At 65.4% G+C, this 18140-nt stretch overlaps 3 protein-coding genes across 8 annotated transcripts in view; 2 read left to right on the forward strand and 1 right to left on the reverse strand.

Annotated features, from left to right (window-relative positions):
- Nucleotides 1-1199, forward strand: part of GNAI3 (G protein subunit alpha i3) — a 26998-nt gene extending 25799 nt beyond the window's left edge. Inside the window, exon 9 of the mRNA XM_080569277.1 lies at nucleotides 62-1199. The gene's annotated coding sequence lies outside the window, so the exon portion shown is untranslated. The remainder of the gene's footprint in view (nucleotides 1-61) is intronic.
- On the reverse strand, nucleotides 390-9857 carry GNAT2 (G protein subunit alpha transducin 2). Of its 4 annotated transcripts, XM_080569276.1 has the most exons (9): nucleotides 8316-9857; nucleotides 7382-7424; nucleotides 7007-7148; nucleotides 6769-6926; nucleotides 6256-6384; nucleotides 5854-5983; nucleotides 4619-4772; nucleotides 4112-4312; nucleotides 390-3036 (listed from the first exon to the last, which is right to left on the reverse strand). In XM_080569276.1, exons 1-8 carry the CDS (start codon nucleotides 8431-8433, stop codon nucleotides 4122-4124), a joined length of 1065 nt encoding a protein of 354 aa, XP_080425402.1. In that variant the 5' UTR covers nucleotides 8434-9857; the 3' UTR covers nucleotides 390-3036; nucleotides 4112-4121. The 4 variants fall into 4 exon arrangements, with proteins under 4 accessions (XP_080425402.1, XP_080425401.1, XP_080425400.1 ...); XM_080569275.1 differs by having other exon boundaries at nucleotides 7382-9857; XM_080569274.1 differs by lacking the exons at nucleotides 390-3036; nucleotides 4112-4312 and having other exon boundaries at nucleotides 4630-5983.
- An 821-nt stretch (nucleotides 9858-10678) lies between these two features.
- AMPD2 (adenosine monophosphate deaminase 2) lies at nucleotides 10679-18056 on the forward strand. 3 transcript variants are annotated; one of them, XM_080569290.1, is made up of 18 exons: nucleotides 10679-10700; nucleotides 11941-12071; nucleotides 12562-12692; nucleotides 12996-13064; nucleotides 13614-13725; nucleotides 13821-14007; nucleotides 14101-14242; nucleotides 14365-14454; nucleotides 14702-14831; nucleotides 14917-15111; nucleotides 15294-15425; nucleotides 15527-15690; nucleotides 15819-15945; nucleotides 16088-16251; nucleotides 16333-16453; nucleotides 16531-16704; nucleotides 16913-17023; nucleotides 17114-18056. In XM_080569290.1, exons 2-18 carry the CDS (start codon nucleotides 12042-12044, stop codon nucleotides 17327-17329), a joined length of 2295 nt encoding a protein of 764 aa, XP_080425416.1. In that variant the 5' UTR covers nucleotides 10679-10700; nucleotides 11941-12041; the 3' UTR covers nucleotides 17330-18056. The 3 variants fall into 3 exon arrangements, with proteins under 3 accessions (XP_080425416.1, XP_080425414.1, XP_080425415.1); XM_080569288.1 differs by lacking the exon at nucleotides 10679-10700 and adding an exon at nucleotides 10703-10826; XM_080569289.1 differs by lacking the exons at nucleotides 10679-10700; nucleotides 12996-13064 and adding an exon at nucleotides 10703-10826.
- Nucleotides 18057-18140: the final 84 nt, after the last annotated feature.

Here is an 18140-nt window from a genome sequence, read left to right on the forward strand (position 1 = left end):
GCACACCAGCTTGGTCTGGCTTTGTCTTGTACCGCACTAATGCTCCGTGTTCTCTTTTCAGTTCTTATGATGTGGCGTTTTGAGAACCAGACTCTTTGCTGCCTCATGGGGACAGCTGCAAGCATGAACAGGACCAGGGAAACGAAAACAGCATGCAGAATCGTTGCATTCTTTAGCACAATCCTCTGTATTAGGGACCTTTTTATTGATATGGGATGTTGAAGTTAGGTCAAGATGGAACAACCGTTAGTGTGACTAGATCATCCTGGCATCGTTTGGATGGCGTAATCTCAAATGTGTACAGCTGTTGTGAAGTTAAGGTGCTGGATTCCAGACCTTCGATATGTAGCTTTCTCTCTTTCTTTGGTTAACAAGCCACCACTAGTCTGTTTTTAAGGTTTTTTCCATCAAGAAAACTATAACTTTACTAAATTTTATTTCTTTATTTGCAAACAAATCTTGTTTTAAAAATAAAAACAAAAAAATCACTTAACTATGCACATGTGACCAGATCATGCAGAAAGTATTCCTCTTAGCAGGAACTCTTTGTTTTTAACACTTGGTATGGTCAGAATTTAATATTTCTGCAACTACTTAATGGATCCTTAGAGCTCTTACGGCGATAGCTTTGGCTTTTTCTGATGTGTAGTTTGTTACCGTCCTGCTACCATAAGGCTTTTTAAAGAAGCTTCTGCAGCAGGATATACAAGTCTTTTTAGTTTCTGGTTAGGGGTGAACCTGGTTTATGCTGATATCCAAATGGGATTTATACTGTGTGGTAAGCATAAAGCCAGCTTCGTGGTGAACATGTACCTGGGCTGCGTCAGTTGGAGAGCTGAAATGCCGAGCTCCAAATTAGTTGGAAAATGTGTGCTGCTACAGAGCTACTAAATCAACCACTTAGATTCTTGTGCATTTTCGGTCTAAACCGGTGGGCAATTTTTTAAAGGGTGCACTTTGTTCTGCATTTACCATGGCTTTTTCTGTTCGGAGACTCCTAAACTGTATTGACAGCATGCCTTTACTTTGTATATGTGGTGCCAAATTCTTGTTTGCCATTGTTTTTACTGTAGTAATGTTCAGAACCAGTCAGTACATTCCTTTGCTGAACCATTGCATTTAGACTCTTTTCCCAGTTTGTCATGTGTACAGTTTCAATCTGTTATAGTTGTTGGCAGTATTAAAACGGTGAGTAAACAGTTGAGCCTTTTCCCTAGTTTTTGTAATTCCTCCACAAGTTCTCTCCCCTTCTGCGCTTTGCCCATCCGGCTGAAGGAAGGCACTCACTTCGCTGGGAACTGGGCGTAGTTGGTGGGGTGTGCCGGGAAGGCTCCTCAGGCCGTGCAACACACGGCTCTGGGTGCTCTCTGCTGCTCCCGAGGGCTGGGGCTGTGCTGGCACAGGGGGCAGAGAGCAGACATGCGTCCGGCTGTTCACTGCTCCGGGCTGCTGTTAGGCGACGTGCCTGTAACCCGTTCTGAAGCTTCTTGCCTAGAACTGCAGCACTGCGGGAGTGAGATACCTGAGGGATGCTTCTGGGTGCGGGCAATGGCCGTCCCACCGTGTCTGCTGGGTGCCAAGCGTGCAGCAGTGCCCAGCAGCTCCACGGACTGCGGTTATAGTCCGGAAATTTTTTCCCAAGCTACCTTGAGCTCTACTGCCTGCCTGGCAATTCCCTTTTAGCAAGGCCTCGAGGCTTTACTTGAGCTTCACTCTAATGCATGACACAGCTCGCCTTGTCTTTTAAACAAATTAATGCAAAGCTCCCCTGTAACCGCGTTCCAACCAGGCGGCGCTCCTCACCATTGTCTGGAGCCGGGCGGGAGGGCAGCCCCGTCTACATCCCTTATCTTGGGGGGGGGGGTTGGGAAGGCTTAATTCCAGCTGGCAGTGGTCTGGTGGCACCCGTGTGTCCCCCTGGACCAGGAGGGCGGTGGTGGCCCTGCTCCATGCGGCACAGCTGATGGTGGCGGGGGACCCGTGTGCGCAGCGCGTGGGGAGAGCAGCTCGGGCAAAGAACACAAAATGTTCCTTGCTTCAGGCGTTCTGACAGGGGAAAGGGGCTTGGGAGGAGCAATCATCGCAGAGACATCCAAGTGGGAGAAATGAGACATCCATGTCATGCGTATTTCTTTATTTTTTTCCCCTACTGTTAAGTGAAGCCGTATAGGTGACCCTGCAGTAGACATTGAGAGGATACAGGACTTGTCTACAGTACCGACACCAATTTATTTACAAACAGTAAGAGCAAATACCGCTCTAAGTAGCAGAATGAAAATCTTTCAAGTAACCATTTCCTCTTTATCCGACCCCTTCCTTCGCTGGAGGCGTGACGGCGTCCCTTGGCCCCCAACGCCTGTGCTCCTGCATCCCCTGCCCCGGCTGGTGGGCACGGGGCAAGGTGGCCAGGACCGGCCGCTCGTCTGCTTAAGGCTGTCTGGGGGCAGAGAGCACAACCGGGGGCGGCAGCTCTTGACCTTTTTCCGGTAGGAAGAATTTTCTGAGAAATTCACCCAAGTCTCGGGACTTGTATACAGCACAAAATAATTAATTCCTCCTGCCACAGGGCTGGCCACCAGGCGTGACTCGGAGGCAGCACCCCCCTTGCCCAGAAATTCCCCGCTCAACCCAATTAAGGTTTGACAAAGCGGGCGAGGGCAGAGCGGGTGCCTGGCACCGGTCCCGTGGCGGTGCCCCCTTCGGCTGCGCAGGGGGGGCGCGCGGCGGCTCGGCGTTAATTTCTCTGCTGCACTGGGGCCTGCGTGCTCTTTGGTGTCAAACCGCTCCGCATCTCGTTTATGAACGCTGACTTCCAAGCACTGCAGGGAGCTGGGGTTTCTTTCTTTAAAAAGAGGAAATGGCTGTGAAAGGGAGCAGGAAGTTCGGCTTCAGCCCCTTCCTATTACGGGCTTGAACGCAGGTGGTTGGTTGGGCAGGTCATAGAAAAAGTGGGGGCCGGGTAGCTTTTTTTTTTTCTTTAATCCTTTTGGCTCTGCTCAGCAGAACGGCAATGCGAAGCTGAAGTCATTTTCTCTTCTGGCAGGGAGGAGGAAAGAAGAGGGTGTTAAACACAGCGAAGGTGTTCCTAGCGTAACGCCCAGGAAGGGCTCTTGTAGAGGCAAATCTGCATTGCACCATCGGCTCAAACAGCAGGGCCCGGCCGGCAGCACGTAGCTGGAAGGTGAGGGTGGTGTAAACCTATTATTCCCTAGCTGATCATTTGCTGTAGCTTTCCCTGCTGCCGGTAACCCTGGGAGAAGGCAGGGCCCCCCGGCTGCTGCCAGCCCTCGATACGCTCATCTTTCCCGCGGTGCCAGCAGCGGGCTCGCGGCCGAAGCCTGCTGCCTGCTCCAAGCAGAAGGGGGCTGCGTCGGTGTGGGGAGCCCTGGCCCAAGGCTTCGCCCCGTCCTGTTGCCGCCTGCCCGCCCCATTTCCCCTGCAGCCGTCTTAGCAGTCAGGCACAAGGGGAGCTCCTGCTGCTGTTTTCCAGGGAGCAGTGAGCAGAGCGTCGCAGCCAGCGGCTGGAAGCTGCTTTGGCACTGGGGAGATGGGTAGAAAGCAGACCAACCCTAATTAAACCTTAGTTAAACTGATGACCAGCCGAAAGGCCACCTGGAGCAGAGTGCTGCTCGTGATTCCGTGCCTCCCCCTGCCCGGGGTGCTGCTGGCGTTACTCCTGGGGCCGAGGCTGCCAGCGGCTCCCAGCCGGCTACCAACACGCTGCGGGCAACGCGGGGCAGCCGAGTGCCTGCGCGGCAGCGCCCGCCGTGTTGTGGCAACAGGAGGCCCGAGATAAAGACGTCTGATCTTGCTTAAGTGCATAGTTTGGGCTGTAATCTGTTGTTTCCATCTCTCTCCACAAAGCAGGGGTGTGAACGTGTTTTGTCAGGCTGCTTTGCAGCAATAACCGGGCCGCTCGGGGAGCGGGGCGAAGCCGTGCTCAGGCAGCGCTGCCCTCCTGCTGCCGCCGGCGCGTCCCTCGCCCCCGGAGGTTCCCAGCCCCGGGCTCGGGGGCTGCCCTCACCCCGCTGCCTGTGGAGCCCCCCCTTCCCCAGCGCTTTTGGCGGCTCAAAGGCTGCTGCTCGCGGCCGCCGGCCGCCTCGGGGAGTACCTGCAGATGTTCAGAAGAGCCCGCAGTCCTTGAGGTTCTCTTTGATGATGACATCCGTGACTGCGTCAAAGACGAATTTGACGTTCTGTGTGTCTGTGGCACAGGTCATGTGGCTGTAGATCTCCTTCACGTCCTTTCGCATGTTGAGATCAAGGAACTGGGTCTTGATGTAATTTCCTGCGTCTTCAAATGTGTTGGGACCTGCGGAGGGAGGGGGCGATTCGCTGCGGGTGCCTCTGCCGGGGTGGTGACGCTCGGGGCCGGGGGACCTGGGGACGCTTGGGGCTCGTGTCCGGCAGTCAGACCTGCAGCCTGCCTCCCAGCTGGGTGCTAACCGCAGCTACCAACTCAGTTTTAAAAGAAGCCATTTTACCCTGCTTCCATCCTTCCGGATGGCTTGCACCAGTCACGCTGGCCTCGCCCCCGGTTCACTCCCGGCTCCAGGGACTGCTCCCAGCATAACGGACCCGGTGAAGGCCAGCCCCCAGGGGGACCGGACCCACTCACCATCATAATCGGGGAAGCAGATGCTGAGATGGACCTTCTTGATCTTTTCCTCGAAAAGGTCCTTCTTGTTGAGGAAGAGGATGATGGATGTGGCGGCGAAGAACTTGTGGTTGCATATACTGTTGAATAGGTGCAGGGATTCATGCATGCGGTTCTGAAAGCAAACGGGACAGAGCGCGGGCGCTTGGTTACAACCAAACCATCTTTTGTGCCCCAGTGCTGTGACGGGTGCTTTGCCCCAAGCTGCTGCTGCAAAACAAAGAGCAGCAGCAGTGGAGCAACGCTTGGGGCTGCGCCGTTTGCTACGGCGGCAAATGGCTCTACCCTCCAAAGAGCCCCCTTGCTCTTCTGAAGAGCCCCAAAGCCCCTGCACCATGGCGCGAGTGACCCGGGTACGTTGGGGTGCTGCTCATGGCGGGGAGCAGCACTGGAGCTGCGAAGCAGCTGCGGGCACTGTGGGGCTCTGGGGCTCTGGTCCTGACGGTCAGCAGCACCGGCTTGCACTGATCCCGCTGGGAGAATCGTTGGCAGGAGGAGCCCCGAGCAAGGGCCCCGTGCCCCTATCCGCGCCAGCCAGGCGGTGCTGCGATGCTGCAGGATTTCCCCGGGGTACTGCCGTCCTCGGCCGTTACCCACGGCTTGGCTTCGAAGGAGCACGGGAAGGGGGAGGCCCTGGTTTGGGAGCAGAGGCGCATTTCCCGGTTCGCTGCAGGGAGGACGAGGCTCCATCCAGCTGGACCTTTGCGGCTGCCCGCTGCAGGCAGGTGCTTTGATGGGGATGGGTTTTCCTTGTCCAGCTCCCCGTTGTGGCAGCGTTCCTGTATCGCTTCGGTGACTGGGCCACCTGCAGGGCCAGGTTTGGCTTAATCCTGCCCTGTCCTGTGCAGGGGAAGCATTACAGCCTCTCCCAGGCAGCGGAGCCTGGCTCTGGCAGCGCCCAGCTCAGCACACCGGTGAGCGTCCGCGGGACGGTCTGCTGCGGGAGATAGCGGCAAGGAGACTTTGCCCCAAGCCCCGGAGCAGGGGAGATGGCAGCCTGCTCTTCCTGGTTGTCTTCGCCCCTTATTTTTGATGAGAAATACTGCATCTTCTTGGGGCCTGCTGCCCCCGGTCCCGTGGCTGTGCCCCAGGCACCCAGAGCATTCTCCTGCCCCACTGCGGCCACCCCGCGTGGGTGCTGCCACCCAGCTCCTCTCCCCCATCGCTGCTGAGCCATTCCCCGGCCCCGAACCCACCACTTCATCGTCCTCCACCAGCACCATGTCGTAGGCGCTCAGCGCCCCGCAGAAGATGATGCAGGTCACCCCCTCGAAGCAGTGGATCCACTTCTTGCGCTCGGATCTCTGCCCTCCCACGTCGAACATCCTGGGGAGGGGACAAGGACGGGGCGGTGACACGTCTGCTCCTGCCACCCCCGCTGGGATGGTCCCAGTGCCCCCATAGCACCCGGGGGCATGGATGCAGTGACCCATCTCTCATCCCTAGTCTAGGCAGGGCCGGGGGCCCCGGAGCATCAGGGGGACATTCGGTACCTTCATCCCTGGCCCTGTCCCCACCGTCAGGGCTGGAGGGGCTGCCCGTGCTCACGGGTGTGTGTGTGGGGGTGTGCGTGTGTGGGTGTGCGTGTGTGCGCCCACCTGAAATTCAGGTCCTTGACAGAGAATTTGGTCTCAATGATGCCCGTGGTCTTCACGCGGGACCGCAGCACGTCCTGCTCGTTGGGGAGGTACCCGGGGGCCGTGATCCTGTCCAGCTGGTTCAGGTAGCTGCGGGGACAGCAGGGGACACGCTGTGGAGGGGCTGGGGACGTCCCGGTCCCCGCGGGGGGAGCGATGCCAGCCCCGGGTGACAGCTGGGCTCTTAGGGGTGTCTGGGGCTGGGGCTCGGTGAAGGACGTGACTCCAACCCGCACCCTGCGGGGCGCAGCGAGACCGCGGGTGGGCACAGACGGCCCTGAGCTGGCCTCACCCTGCCCACGCAGGGGGGACATGGGGACACGGGGGGGCTGCGGCCAGCCGGCACCGGTGGGGCCCTTGGGTGGATGAAGAATGGAGCGGTGGGCTGCGGCTGCTCCCAGACGCAGGGAGGGGATTTTGGAGCCGGGAGCGATCGCAGCAGGCAGGGGCCCCCGTGCACGTCCCCGCACTCACTACGCGGCCGAGTCGTTGAGCTGGTACTCGGCGGCTCTGTCAAAGCAAGCCTGCACCCCGCCGTCCTTCCACAGCTTCTTTATGCAGTCGACAAGCTCGGGGGGCATGGTGCCCTCCTCGATGGAGTCGGCCAGGTTGAAGAGCTGCCGGCCGTCGTCCTGCGGGAGAGAGCCCTTCGCCACCGTCCCCGCGCGCCGTCCCCTCCCCTCGTCCCCCGGGGCGGGACGCCCCCACTGACCGCCCGTCCCGACTCGGCGTAGTCGATGCCCAGCGTGGACATGGCGCGGATGATGGCCAGGATGGACTGCAGGATGTTGCCGTAGATGATGGCCTTGAACTCCATGCACTCCTCGGGCGTGTAGCCGTCCTGGTGGATGATCCTGGGGGGGGGACACCAGCCTCAGCCCCAGAGCCCGGCACCCTGGGGTGCCCCCTCTCTCCCCAGCATCACCCCTCTTTGGGAGCCCACCACCAGCATGGCACTGGGGAGACCCCCAGGTCCTACGGCCCCTGTGCCCCTGCCAGGGGTTTCCAGAGCTCAGTCCTTGTCCCTGCCCCCCCCAGATCTGGGTACCCAGCCACGGGGCGCAGCCCTCGCCACAGCCGTACTCACTTCATCTGCTTCACAATGGTGCTCTTGCCCGACTCTCCAGCCCCTGGAAAGGAGTCAAAGGAAACCGCAGAGGTGGCTGGGGCACGCCGCAGGCCTGACGCCACGGCGATGGGCACTGCTCTGTCCCCCTGCCCTGCCCATCGCCGTGGTGTCAGGCCTGCGGAGGCTGCCACCATCCCTGCGCTGCCTCGGCGATTGCCTTGGTGCTTTAAGCGGCTTAGGGCGGCACAGGAAGCTGCTTAGAATTAGGGTGCTAATCGCCTTGAAGCCGGCCCCCCCTCACCTGGCTAAGCCCCCGCTGCTGCTCCTGCCCCCCACGGGGTTACCCCGATGGCCGAGTGGGGTGCAGGCTCCTCCCAGGGACGGTCCCCTCCTGTGCCCGGTGGTGGGGCAGGGTTTGGGGATGCTGGGGGTCCCACTGACACCCCCCACCCCCGCAGGTGTCACCAAGGTGTCCTGGCCTCAGCCACTCCATTCCCCATCCCCATGGTGTCCCCTAGGTCCCCGCCACCCATCTACACGCCACCGAGAGCAGATGCCACCCCTGGCTCTTCCCAGGCACAACCCTGGGGACATCCAGCGGGGGGACAACCTCTGCTCGCTAAGAACAGCTCGTCAGACTAACGAGAGCCCACCCGGCGCGGAGGGGAAGGGGCTCTCCTGGGGACAAAAAGGGGCAGCAAGAGGAGAGGATGGGGCCAGGGGCTGCGTGTCCCCGCACCGGCACCTCTGGGGCACCCGGCGCCCCTGGCACCACGGACACAGCCCCGGCCCCTGCCTGTCCCCTTGCCCCAGTTGCTTTTGCTCTGTGCCCGTCCCCAGAGGATGCATCCCCCGCATCGACGGGGTCCCTGTGCCAGGTAGGGACATGGGGCAGTTCCCGTGTCCTCCCTGTGCCCAGCCACCCCCTGTGGGGACGTCCCCTCCACCCTACCGAGCAGCAGCAACTTGACCGTCTTCGCCTCCTTATCCGCGTCCTCCTGGAGCTTCTTCTCCAGCTCCTTGGACCTCTTGGCCATCTCCTTGTCCTCCGCGCTCGCCCCGCTCCCCATGGCCTCGTCTTCCTCTTCCAACGCCTCGAGCTCCTCTAGGTCCCCGGGCTCTTCCAGCTCTTCGCGGGGGCCGCGCGCGCACCCCGGGGGCGGGCGGAGGGTGAGGGGGGAGAAAGGGAAGCCCCGAAAGGCCGAAGCAGGCGCCCGCTGCCCCGCGCCGTGCCGGGGGTGCCGGAGCGCTCGCCTGGGTGCTCGCGGGCTGGCTGCCCCCCGAGCTCTCTCCTAATTCCCCATGGATAACCCAATTTCTGGGCTGACGGATTTGGGGACTTTTTATCTCTCCATGTGACCCAGGAAATCCAATTAGCCCAAGATGGCAAAGATTAGGGCTCGGAAAAGAAAGAGCATCTCGGGGAGGCGGCCAGGGAGGTGGGCACGGGGCCTTACGTAAGGGGGCAGGTGGCGTGTCACCCCCTGCCTGCAGGGGATGGGGACACCCCAGGTCCTGTGGGGTGTCTGGGGGGCTCTGTGGGTTTGGGGCACCCCACTTATGGGTGTCCCCCCTCGGGGCCGCAGGGCTGGGCTTTGTGCTGGGGATGGGCTCAGCCCAGCTCGCGTCACGCCCAGGGACCCCGGGTGCTGGCGGGGCGGCGACAAGGGGACGGTGACAAGGGGACGGTGACAAGGGGACGGTGACAAGGGGACGGTGGGGCTGTGGGTTTCCTCCTGTTGGGGAAATGGAGCTAATTATTGCAGGCAGTAATGAGCACCCGTAATCCTGCACTGCCGAGCGCCGCTCGCTGGGCCCCTCGCCCTCCTGCTGCCTAAGCTCTTGAACAGGACGGTGCTCAGCCTTCCTCCCCCCGCCTCCTCCTCCTCCTCCCCAGCCCAGCAGGACCGCAGGACCCCCAGGGTGGGTGCCCCCACCCCGTGCTGCGGGGGCTGGCTCTGGGTGCGGTGGTGGCTCTGGGTGCGGTGGTGGCTCTGCCGGGGACGCCCGCAGGGTGCCTGCGGCGGTGCTGCACACCCCAGGGGTGTGTTCGTGACCCCCCCCGCGCCCTGCGGTGTCCCCGGGGGTGGCATCCCCGTGTTGCCCCCCAGCACGAACCCGCTCCCGCCATGCCCGGCAGCGGCGGCGGCGTGGGGACGGCCTGTCCCCACTGTCCCCGCTGTCCCCGCTGTCCCCACGGACACAAAGCCCCTTCTGAGCCTCTAACGAACTTGGCGCTCACGAAGGGGGTCCAATTAAAATACCAACCTCCCGACCCACGGGCGTGGGGGGGGTGGCGCTGGGGGGAGCACGGCTTTAGCCCACAGCCCGGAGCTCAGCCTGGGGGGGCCCCACCAGCCCGTGTCCCCCCAGGTGGCCCCGAAGGGCGCCGTCCCCTCGCTGTCCCCGTCGCTGGGGCTGGGGGACGCGAGGGGACGGCGGTGTCCCCCCCGCCCCGGTGGGGCTGAAACCCCCCCCGGCTCCGGTGCTGGATTAGGGGGCACCCACCGGGAGCAGCGGCGCAGGTAGGGACAGGCGGGGCCGGGGGGGGGCAGGGGGGGGACACCCCCGGAGCACGAGCCCCTTCCCAGCCCCCTGCCCTGTTTGAGGGGGCTTGGCTGGGGGACGGAGGGGGAGGCGGGGGGGGGGGGTCAGGACAGCCCCCCCCTCCCCGGGCAGGGCCTGGGGGTGATGCTGGGGGGGGGAGGTCCCCTCCCGGGGGGCTGTCTGTGCGGGGGGGCAGGCAGGGATGAGGTTACCCCCCTTCGGGGGGCTTCGAGGCCTGGCCCTGGGGAGGGGGTCCCCGGTCCGGGGGCGGTGATGCTCGTCTCGGGGGGGGGGGGTCTCGCTGCGGGGCGCTGATGGGCCGGGGGGGGGGTGCGGTGCTGGGGGGGGTCGGAGCCGTGTCCCGGGGGCACGGTGCGCTGCGGGGGGGCGGGGGGGGGCTGCTGGAGGAGCTGACGCGTTGGGGGGGGGCAAATTCTGGGGGGGCAACTCCACATCCCGGGGGGGGCGAGGCCTGCGGCGGGGGTGGGGGGGGGGGCAGCGCCGCCCCCCGGGGGCTGCAGCCCCCAGCTGGGGGCGAGCCCCCGCCCTGCCGCGGGGCCGGTTGCTCCGACAACCCCGGGCCGCCGCCGCCTCCTCCTCCTCCTCCTCCTCCTCCTCCTCCTCCTCCTCCTCCCCCCCCGCCCCGCGCCCACATCCTCCCCCCGCCCCATCCTCTTCCTCGGGCCGGCTTCCGGCCTGCCTCCGCCGGGGACTTTGCTCCAGCCCCGGTTTCCTGCAGCAATCATCAACCAGGGGAGGGAGCCGGCGGCCAGCGCTCGGCCCCGCCGCCGTAAGAGTCCCGCGGGGCCCCGGGGGCCGCCCCCCCCCCGTTACCCCGGAGCCACCATGTCCTCGGCCGCCCCGGCCAAGTTCCCCTTCAAGAAGCGGGGCAGCCTGCAGGCCCCCGGCCCCGCAGGTGAGCCCCCCCCCAGCTAGGGGCGCCCCCTCCCCAGACCCCCCCCCCCGCAGCCCCTGGGGCGGCCCAGGCCGCCGGCGGGGGGGGGGGGGGCAGCGACCCGGGGGGGGGGGCGGGCACTGCTGCGGGGGGGGGGGGGAGCTCGGGTGGTGGCCCCCGGGGGGTGCTTTGGGGGATATTTTTGGGGGGGGGTGTTGGGGGGGGGGGGGCGGCTGTGCGCCCATCACCGTGGCGTCGGGGCTGCTCGGCGGGGGCTCCTCTCGGCCGGGGGTGGGGGCCGGGGGGTGCCGGTGGTCCCGGGCGGTGCCGGGTGCCCCCCCCTCGGATGGCAGCGGGGGGCGGGGGGGGGCTCTGCGGCGGTGCCGTGGCGCAGCGGCTGTGCGAGCTGCCGGGGGGGGGGGGGAGGAGGAGGAGGCGGAGGAAGGCCGGCGCTGGCTTGGATGCGGGCCCAGGGCACCCCCGGCACACCCGGCTTTTGGGGGGGGGGGGGGGGCTTCGTGGGTCAGCCCCTGGGGGTATCGGGGCGCTGGGTGGCGGTGGCACGGGGTGACGGTGGCACGGGGCGGGTGATGGTTGGCACCCCGCCGGTGGGGATGCTCACGGGGGGCTCGGGGGGGGCTGTCGGGGCTGTTCTCAGGCTCGGGTGGCACAAGGTGCTGGGCACGTCCCGGTGGCACCGGGTGACGGCGGTGTCGCAGGTGGCACAGGGCGCTGGGCATGTCCCGGCAGCACCGGGCTCGCTGGGCGGCACCGGACAAGCCCCGCGGTGCCGTGGGGTGACGCGTGGGGTGACACGGGCACCCGTGCTGCCACCAGTGCCTGACGAGGGACGGAGCGTGGTGACCCAACCCGTGTGGGCACCCGTGGCAGAGCCCTGGGGGGCCCTGGCCCCGTCCCCGAGCCCCTCTCTCACTACCGATGCTGGCTCGTTACGTCCCCTGATGGGTGACGAGGGAGCTCCTGCCCTGGCGCTGCCTCAGTTTCTCCCCCACCACTGTGGGACCAGGATCCCAGTTCCAGAGGGCTGCGGGGGGGCTGGTTAACCCCTGCCTGCCTGGGAGCGGGGCGCAGGCGGCCCCCCCACTCCATGCTCATGCTGTGCCTGTGCCTGCAGAGTTGCGGGGGGGGCCAGGGACCCGGCCCCTGCAGTCGGCGCGCTCCCTGCCCGGGACACCCCACTGCCTGAAGCACTTCCCTGTCGACCTGCGCACCTCCATGGATGGCAAATACAAGGAGATCGCTGAGGTGGGTCCTCCCTGCACCCCAGGTTTGCCAGGTCTCAGACTGGGGGGGCTTCACCAACCTCCTTTCCCCCGGGACGCAGCAACAGCCTGATGTCCGCCCCCCTGCCCGCTCAGGGGCCGTGGTGGCAGGGAAGTGACCCCACGCACCTGATTGATTCCAAACCTGTGTCCCCCATTCAGGGCTCTGCAGTGGGTTGGGGCTGGGGGGGAACCCTGTGGCTGTTCCCCTTCCACCCCCGAGGTTGTGTCCCCCCAGCCCGGCAGCGTGGCCTCCTCGGTGTCCCCGTGCTGTGGGCTGAGACTGAACACAGCTCATAGCAGCGGTGGGCACGGGCTGAGGGCAGGCCCAGCTGGTGGCAGGGCTGGGTGCGGGCTGAGACCCGGCACAACTCGTGGCAGCAGTGGGTATGGGCTGAGACCCGGCACAGCTCATGGCAGGGCTGGCTGCGGGCTGAGACCTGGCGCAGCTCACGGCGGCGGTGGGCCCGCAGGAGCTGTTCTGCCGCTCGCTGGCCGAGAGCGAGATGCGGACGGCGCCCTACGAGTTCCCCGAGGAGAGCCCCATCGAGCAGCTGGAGGAGCGGCGGCAGCGCCTGGAGCGCCAGATCAGCCAGGACGTGAAGTAAGCCGGGGTCCCCCTGGGACAGGTCCCCCACACGGGGACAGCCACCGCCCCGGGTACCGCGGGCACCCCGGCCCTGCTCTGGGGGCTGTCAGTCCTCTGTGCCAGCTCTGTGTCCTCTCCTCTCCCGTGGGTGTTGCGCTTGCTGTCTTATTTTTCTTTTTTTATTTTTTTTTTTCTGGTTTCTGTGTGGTTTTGTTGGGCTGGGCATTAATGGGGTGTTTTCTCTCCCCCCCCCCCAACGCCATGGCCCCTCTCTCCTCCTGGCTGTCCCCTCCCGGCTGTCCCCTCCGCTGTCCCCAGACTCGAGCCCGACATTTTGCTCAGAGCCAAACAGGACTTCCTGAAAGTTGACAGTGCCGCGGACTTACAGTGAGTGTTTGGCTCGGTGACACCGGGGGCTCGGGGTCCCCCCAGCCCCACTCTGGCCCGGCCTCCCCCCACCGCTCCCCCAGTCACAGAGCCGAGAGGTGCCCCCAGCCCTGCTGCCGAGGCTGGCAGTGAAGGGGTTAATGCGCCCCGGGGGGGTGGGTTTAGGGATGGGGGATTTGGGGTGAGCTGGGGTCCCTGCTGGTGGCGTGGGGCAGATCTGTCCCCAGCCTGGCCCTGTCACCCCCCCGGCGCTGCGTGTCCCCTCCCTCCTGTCTCCGCTTGGGAGTTGTCTCTGTCACGAGTTGTTTCGTTCTCTGTCCCCCCCCCCACTTTTCGTTGTGCTCCTGTGGGGCTGGGGGATGCGTCTGGGCACAGGGGGGTGGAGAGGGGGACAACTGCCACCAACCGGGATGTGGCACCCAGCTGCCCGCACCCGGCGGTGGCACTGCGGGGACGCCACCACCTTCCTGCCACCGGGGGCCGGGTGCAGCCCCCGGGGGGGGCGCGAGGCCGTGTCCCCGTCTCACCGGCCGCCGGCCGTGCCCGCAGGCTCTTCAAGGAGCAGAGCGAGGACCTGGTGGACCACGTCCCCAAGGACCGTGACGCGCTGCTGGAGCGGGAGTTCCAGCGCGTCACCATCTCCGGGGAGGAGAAGTGCGGGGTGAGCCTCTGCCCCCCTCGAGGGGCACCCTTCAGCACCCATGGGAGGTTTTGGGGTGAAATCCCCCCCCACTTTGTTCCTGTGTCCCTTCCCAGGTGCCCTTCACGGACCTGCTGGACGCGGCCAAGAGCGTGGTGAAGGCGCTGTTCCTGCGGGAGAAGTACATGGGGCTGTCGCTGCAGAGCTTCTGCAAAACCACCGCCCGCTACCTGCAGGAGCTCTCCGAGAAGCCCCTGGAGACCCGCGGCTACGAGGAGGTGCCCGAGACCCCCGTGGCCGCTGGTGAGCGTGGGACAGGAGGGTCCCCACGCTGGGGATGGGGACGCTGGTGGGGAGCCGTCCGGTGCGTGACCGTGGGGTCTCTCCTGGCCGCAGATGCCCCTGTGCACCCCCCGTTCGCGGAGCAGCACCCCTACGAGAAGTGGGACCCCCAGACCATGCCGGCCGACCTGGGCTTCGGGTTGAAGATGGTGGATGGCGTGGTGCACGTCTACACCAAGCAGGACCCCACCGACAAGTGAGGGGGGGAGGCTCGCCGCTGCGATGGGTTGGGCGAGGGGCTGCGGTGGGTGGCTGGGGACGGGGGGGCGCGTGCCACAGCCCCCCCCCGACCCACTGCACTGTCTCTGTGCCCGGCAGGAGCACGGAGCTGGACCTGCCGTACCCCGACCTGCAGGAGTTCATCGCAGACATGAATTTCCTCATGGCTTTGATCATCAACGGGCCCATGTGAGGAGAAGGGCCCCGCCGCGGGGGTGGGCACCTTGGGGACAGCACTGGGGGACGTGGCTGTGCCTGTGGCACCTGGTCCTGGTGCAGCTCCCACGTCTGTCCTGGCTCATGGTCACCATGCAAGGGGTGGGGGGGGCCCAGAGTCCAGAGCCGTGTCCCCTCCTCCTGGTGGGCACCAGCCTTTCGGGGATGGATTTTCTCCCTTCTCTCCCCAAAACTGATGCCCCCTCCCTGCCTCGGGCAGCAAATCCTTCTGCTACCGCCGGCTGCAGTACCTGAGCTCCAAGTTCCAGATGCACGTCCTGCTCAACGAGATGAAGGAGCTGGCGGCCCAGAAGAAGGTGCCCCACCGCGACTTCTACAACATCCGCAAGGTACGGCTGGCGCGTGGCGGTGGCCCTGGCTCGGGCAGGGAGCACCCGGCGGCTCTCGGGGCTGAGCATCGCCTCTGGCTCGCAGGTGGACACTCACATCCACGCCTCGTCCTGCATGAACCAGAAGCATCTCCTGCGCTTCATCAAGCGGGCCATGAAGAAGCACCTGGATGAAATCGTCCACGTGGAGAAGGGCAAGGAGCAGACGCTCAAGGAGGTCTTCGAGACCATGAACCTCACTGCCTACGACCTCAGCGTGGACACTCTGGACGTCCATGCGGTACGGGGAAACATCCCCAAATCTTGGAGATGAGCAGGGCCTCCAGCTCGTCTCTGGCTGGGGTGGGAGATCTCCAGGGGTATCCCATGGCGGGGTGGGGGTGCCCGAAGCTCTGGATGGGGATGTTTTGGTGGCTCCATGGTGCTGGGGAGCCTCAGCTCACGTCTGTGCCCCCATGCCAGGACCGCAACACTTTCCACCGCTTTGACAAGTTCAATGCCAAGTACAACCCCATCGGCGAGTCCATCCTGCGGGAGATCTTCATCAAGACGGACAACCGCGTCTCGGGGAAGTACTTCGCCCACATCATCAAGGTGAGGCCCCGTGTCTCCCTCCCTCCAGTGCTCGCAGTGGCAATGCCCCCCATGTCCCTGCTCCTGGTGGCCGAGGGGTGACGCTTCCCCCTCCCTGGCAGGAGGTGATGTCCGACCTGGAGGAGAGCAAGTACCAAAACGCCGAGCTGCGGCTCTCCATCTACGGCCGCTCCCGGGATGAGTGGGACAAGCTGGCCTGCTGGGCCGTCAACCACCGCGTCCACTCCAACAACGTCCGCTGGCTCGTGCAGGTGCCCCGGCTCTTGTGAGTGCCGGGGGGCAGCCGCCCCCCACCTGGGCCGTGTCCTGGGGGGGGGACCGGGAGCACCCAGCCGATGGCTGGCTGGGCTGGGACGGGGCACCGGGCTCTGACCGTCGTCCGTCCCCGAGCAGCGACGTCTACCGGACGAAGAAGCAGTTAGCCAACTTCCAGGAGATGCTGGAGAACATCTTCCTGCCCCTCTACGAGGCCACCATCCACCCTGCCCAGCACCCCGAGCTGCACCTCTTCCTGGAGCACGTGAGCGCCGCCTCCTGCAGGGGGGCCGGGGGCCACCGGTGGCACCTGCACCCCCAGCCTGGACCCGCTCCCTCCCTTCCTCACAGCTTCGGGGCTGGGCGTCCTTGGCGGCGGGGTGACCCCGGCGCTGTCTCACCTGCAGGTGGACGGCTTCGACAGCGTGGATGACGAGTCCAAGCCCGAGCACCACATCTTCAACCTGGACAGCCCCCTGCCAGGGAACTGGGTGGAGGAGGACAACCCGCCCTACTCCTACTACCTGTACTACATGTACGCCAACATGACGGTGCTCAACCACCTCCGACGGTAAGGCCCCGTGCCCGGGGGTGCTCGGGGGGGGGGGGTCTCGGCGGGGGGCGGGCGCTGACGGTTGTCCCCCCGTGGCAGGAAACGCGGGTTCCACACCTTCGTGCTGCGCCCGCACTGTGGCGAGGCCGGCCCCATCCACCACCTCGTCTCGGGCTTCATGGTGTCGGAGAACATCTCGCACGGCTTGCTGCTCCGCAAGGTGAGCGGGGCGGGGGGGCGCTGGGGGGCGGCTGGGGTGCACGGCCGGGCCCCCCCTCACCCCGCTGTGCCCCCCAGGCCCCCGTGCTGCAGTACCTGTACTACCTGGCGCAGATCGGCATCGCCATGTCCCCGCTGAGCAACAACAGCCTCTTCCTCAGCTACCACCGCAACCCCCTGCCCGAGTACCTCTCACGGGGGCTCATGGTCTCCCTCTCCACCGACGACCCCCTCCAGTTCCACTTCACCAAGGTGAGCTGCTGGGGGGGACCACGGGACCCCGCCCCCCCCTGAACCCCCGTGGGGCACCCGCCATGGCCACGGGACGGGGTTGGTGGGGGCCTGGAGGAAGAAAAGGGCAGTGGGCTGCGGAGGGTGCTGGAGGTCCAGGGCGGGTGGGAGAAGCTGGGGCCCCCCCGTCCTCTTTGGGTGGGTGGGTGCTGAGGCTGTGCCCCCCCAGGAGCCGCTGATGGAGGAGTACAGCATCGCCACGCAGGTCTGGAAGCTGAGCTCCTGCGACATGTGCGAGCTGGCCCGCAACAGCGTCCTCATGAGCGGCTTCTCCCACAAGGTACCGCTGCCCCTGGCCCCCCCCGGGACCCCCGCGCTCCGCGGGGAGGGGGCGGGCGGCTGCAGGAGCCTCCCCGTGTTCTGCCCCCAGGTGAAGAGCTACTGGCTGGGCCCCCACTACCTGAAGGAGGGCCCGGAGGGCAACGACATCCGCCGCACCAACGTCCCCGACATCCGCGTCAGCTACCGCTTCGAGACGCTGTGCCAGGAGCTGACGCTCATCACGCAGGCGGTGCAGAGCGAGGAGCTGGAGACCATCCAGGAGGAGGACGCGCTCACCATCACCTCCGCTCTGCCCCCCCGCTGACCCCCCCGCTCCCGGCCCCGTGTCCCCCCCCCGGGCTCTGCCGCTGCTGCCCCCCTCCTGCTGCCCAGCGCCCTGGGCTGCTCGCCCCTGCTGTCCCCAGGGCTGTGCCAGTGCCTCCGCCCTGGGGCTTTGCCCCCTTCTCTTGGTAGCGTTTTGTTGTTGTTGTTTTTTTTTTTTTTGCCTTCTTGGTTATTTTCCACTGCTTTCTCTCAGCTGGGTTGGACCCTGCTGGGGCCAGGCTCCGGGTGGTGACGTGGGCACGGGCACTGTCGGGGGCCCCGGCGTCACCTCCCGGTGCCGGGTGCGGGGATGCCGTGCGGGGCCCCCCCAGCGTCCCGGCGGGGGTCCCGCTGCCCGGGGAGGGCCTGCCCCAATCTCCGTCCTCTTTCTCGCCCTGCCACGAGGGGCTGTGGGGACAGGCCGGGTGCAGCACCTACCGAGCCCCTCGCCCCCCCCCCCGTGCCCTCGTCCTGCTGGGGACCTGGTGGCCCAGGGGATGCCCGGGGGGAGGCGTGGGGCCGGGGGGCTGCCTGCCCCCGTCCCCTGCGCTGCCGGGGGGGCTCCGTCCCGCGGGGGCATCGCCCTGTCCCAAGTGTGTCCCCCCCCCTCCTGTGCCCCCAGCGTGGGCTCCGAGGTCAAGTGCTGGTGACTACACGGCCACCAGGAAAAAAAAAAAAAAGAAAGAAAAAAAAAAAAAAGCATGAGAAATAAAAGTATTTAAGTAAGAGCCGGGGTGCTGTGAGGTTGGGGTGCAGCCGAACGGGGGGGGGGGCACAGCGCAGCCCCGAGCTGGGGGGAAACCGAGGCACGG

The sequence above is a fragment of the Anser brachyrhynchus genome (genome assembly GCF_964034855.1).
Source record: "Anser brachyrhynchus genome assembly, chromosome: 27".
NCBI lineage: Eukaryota > Metazoa > Chordata > Aves > Anseriformes > Anatidae > Anser > Anser brachyrhynchus.

Coding starts and splice junctions, on each gene's coding strand:
- AMPD2 (XM_080569288.1), top strand. CDS start 10,757: ATGTCCTCGGCCGCCCCGGCCAAGTTCCCCTTCAAGAAGCGGGGCAGC. Junction 12,072..12,561: donor AATACAAGGAGATCGCTGAG/GTGGGTCCTCCC, acceptor GTGGGCCCGCAG/GAGCTGTTCTGCCGCTCGCT. Junction 17,024..17,113: donor TGAGCGGCTTCTCCCACAAG/GTACCGCTGCCC, acceptor TTCTGCCCCCAG/GTGAAGAGCTACTGGCTGGG.
- GNAT2 (XM_080569273.1), bottom strand. CDS start 7,557: ATGGTGGCAGCCTCCGCAGGCCTGACACCACGGCGATGGGCAGGGCAG. Junction 7,149..7,381: donor ACCATTGTGAAGCAGATGAA/GTGAGTACGGCT, acceptor TCCCCCCCCCAG/GATCATCCACCAGGACGGCT. Junction 6,927..7,006: donor ACGCCGAGTCGGGACGGGCG/GTCAGTGGGGGC, acceptor TCTCTCCCGCAG/GACGACGGCCGGCAGCTCTT.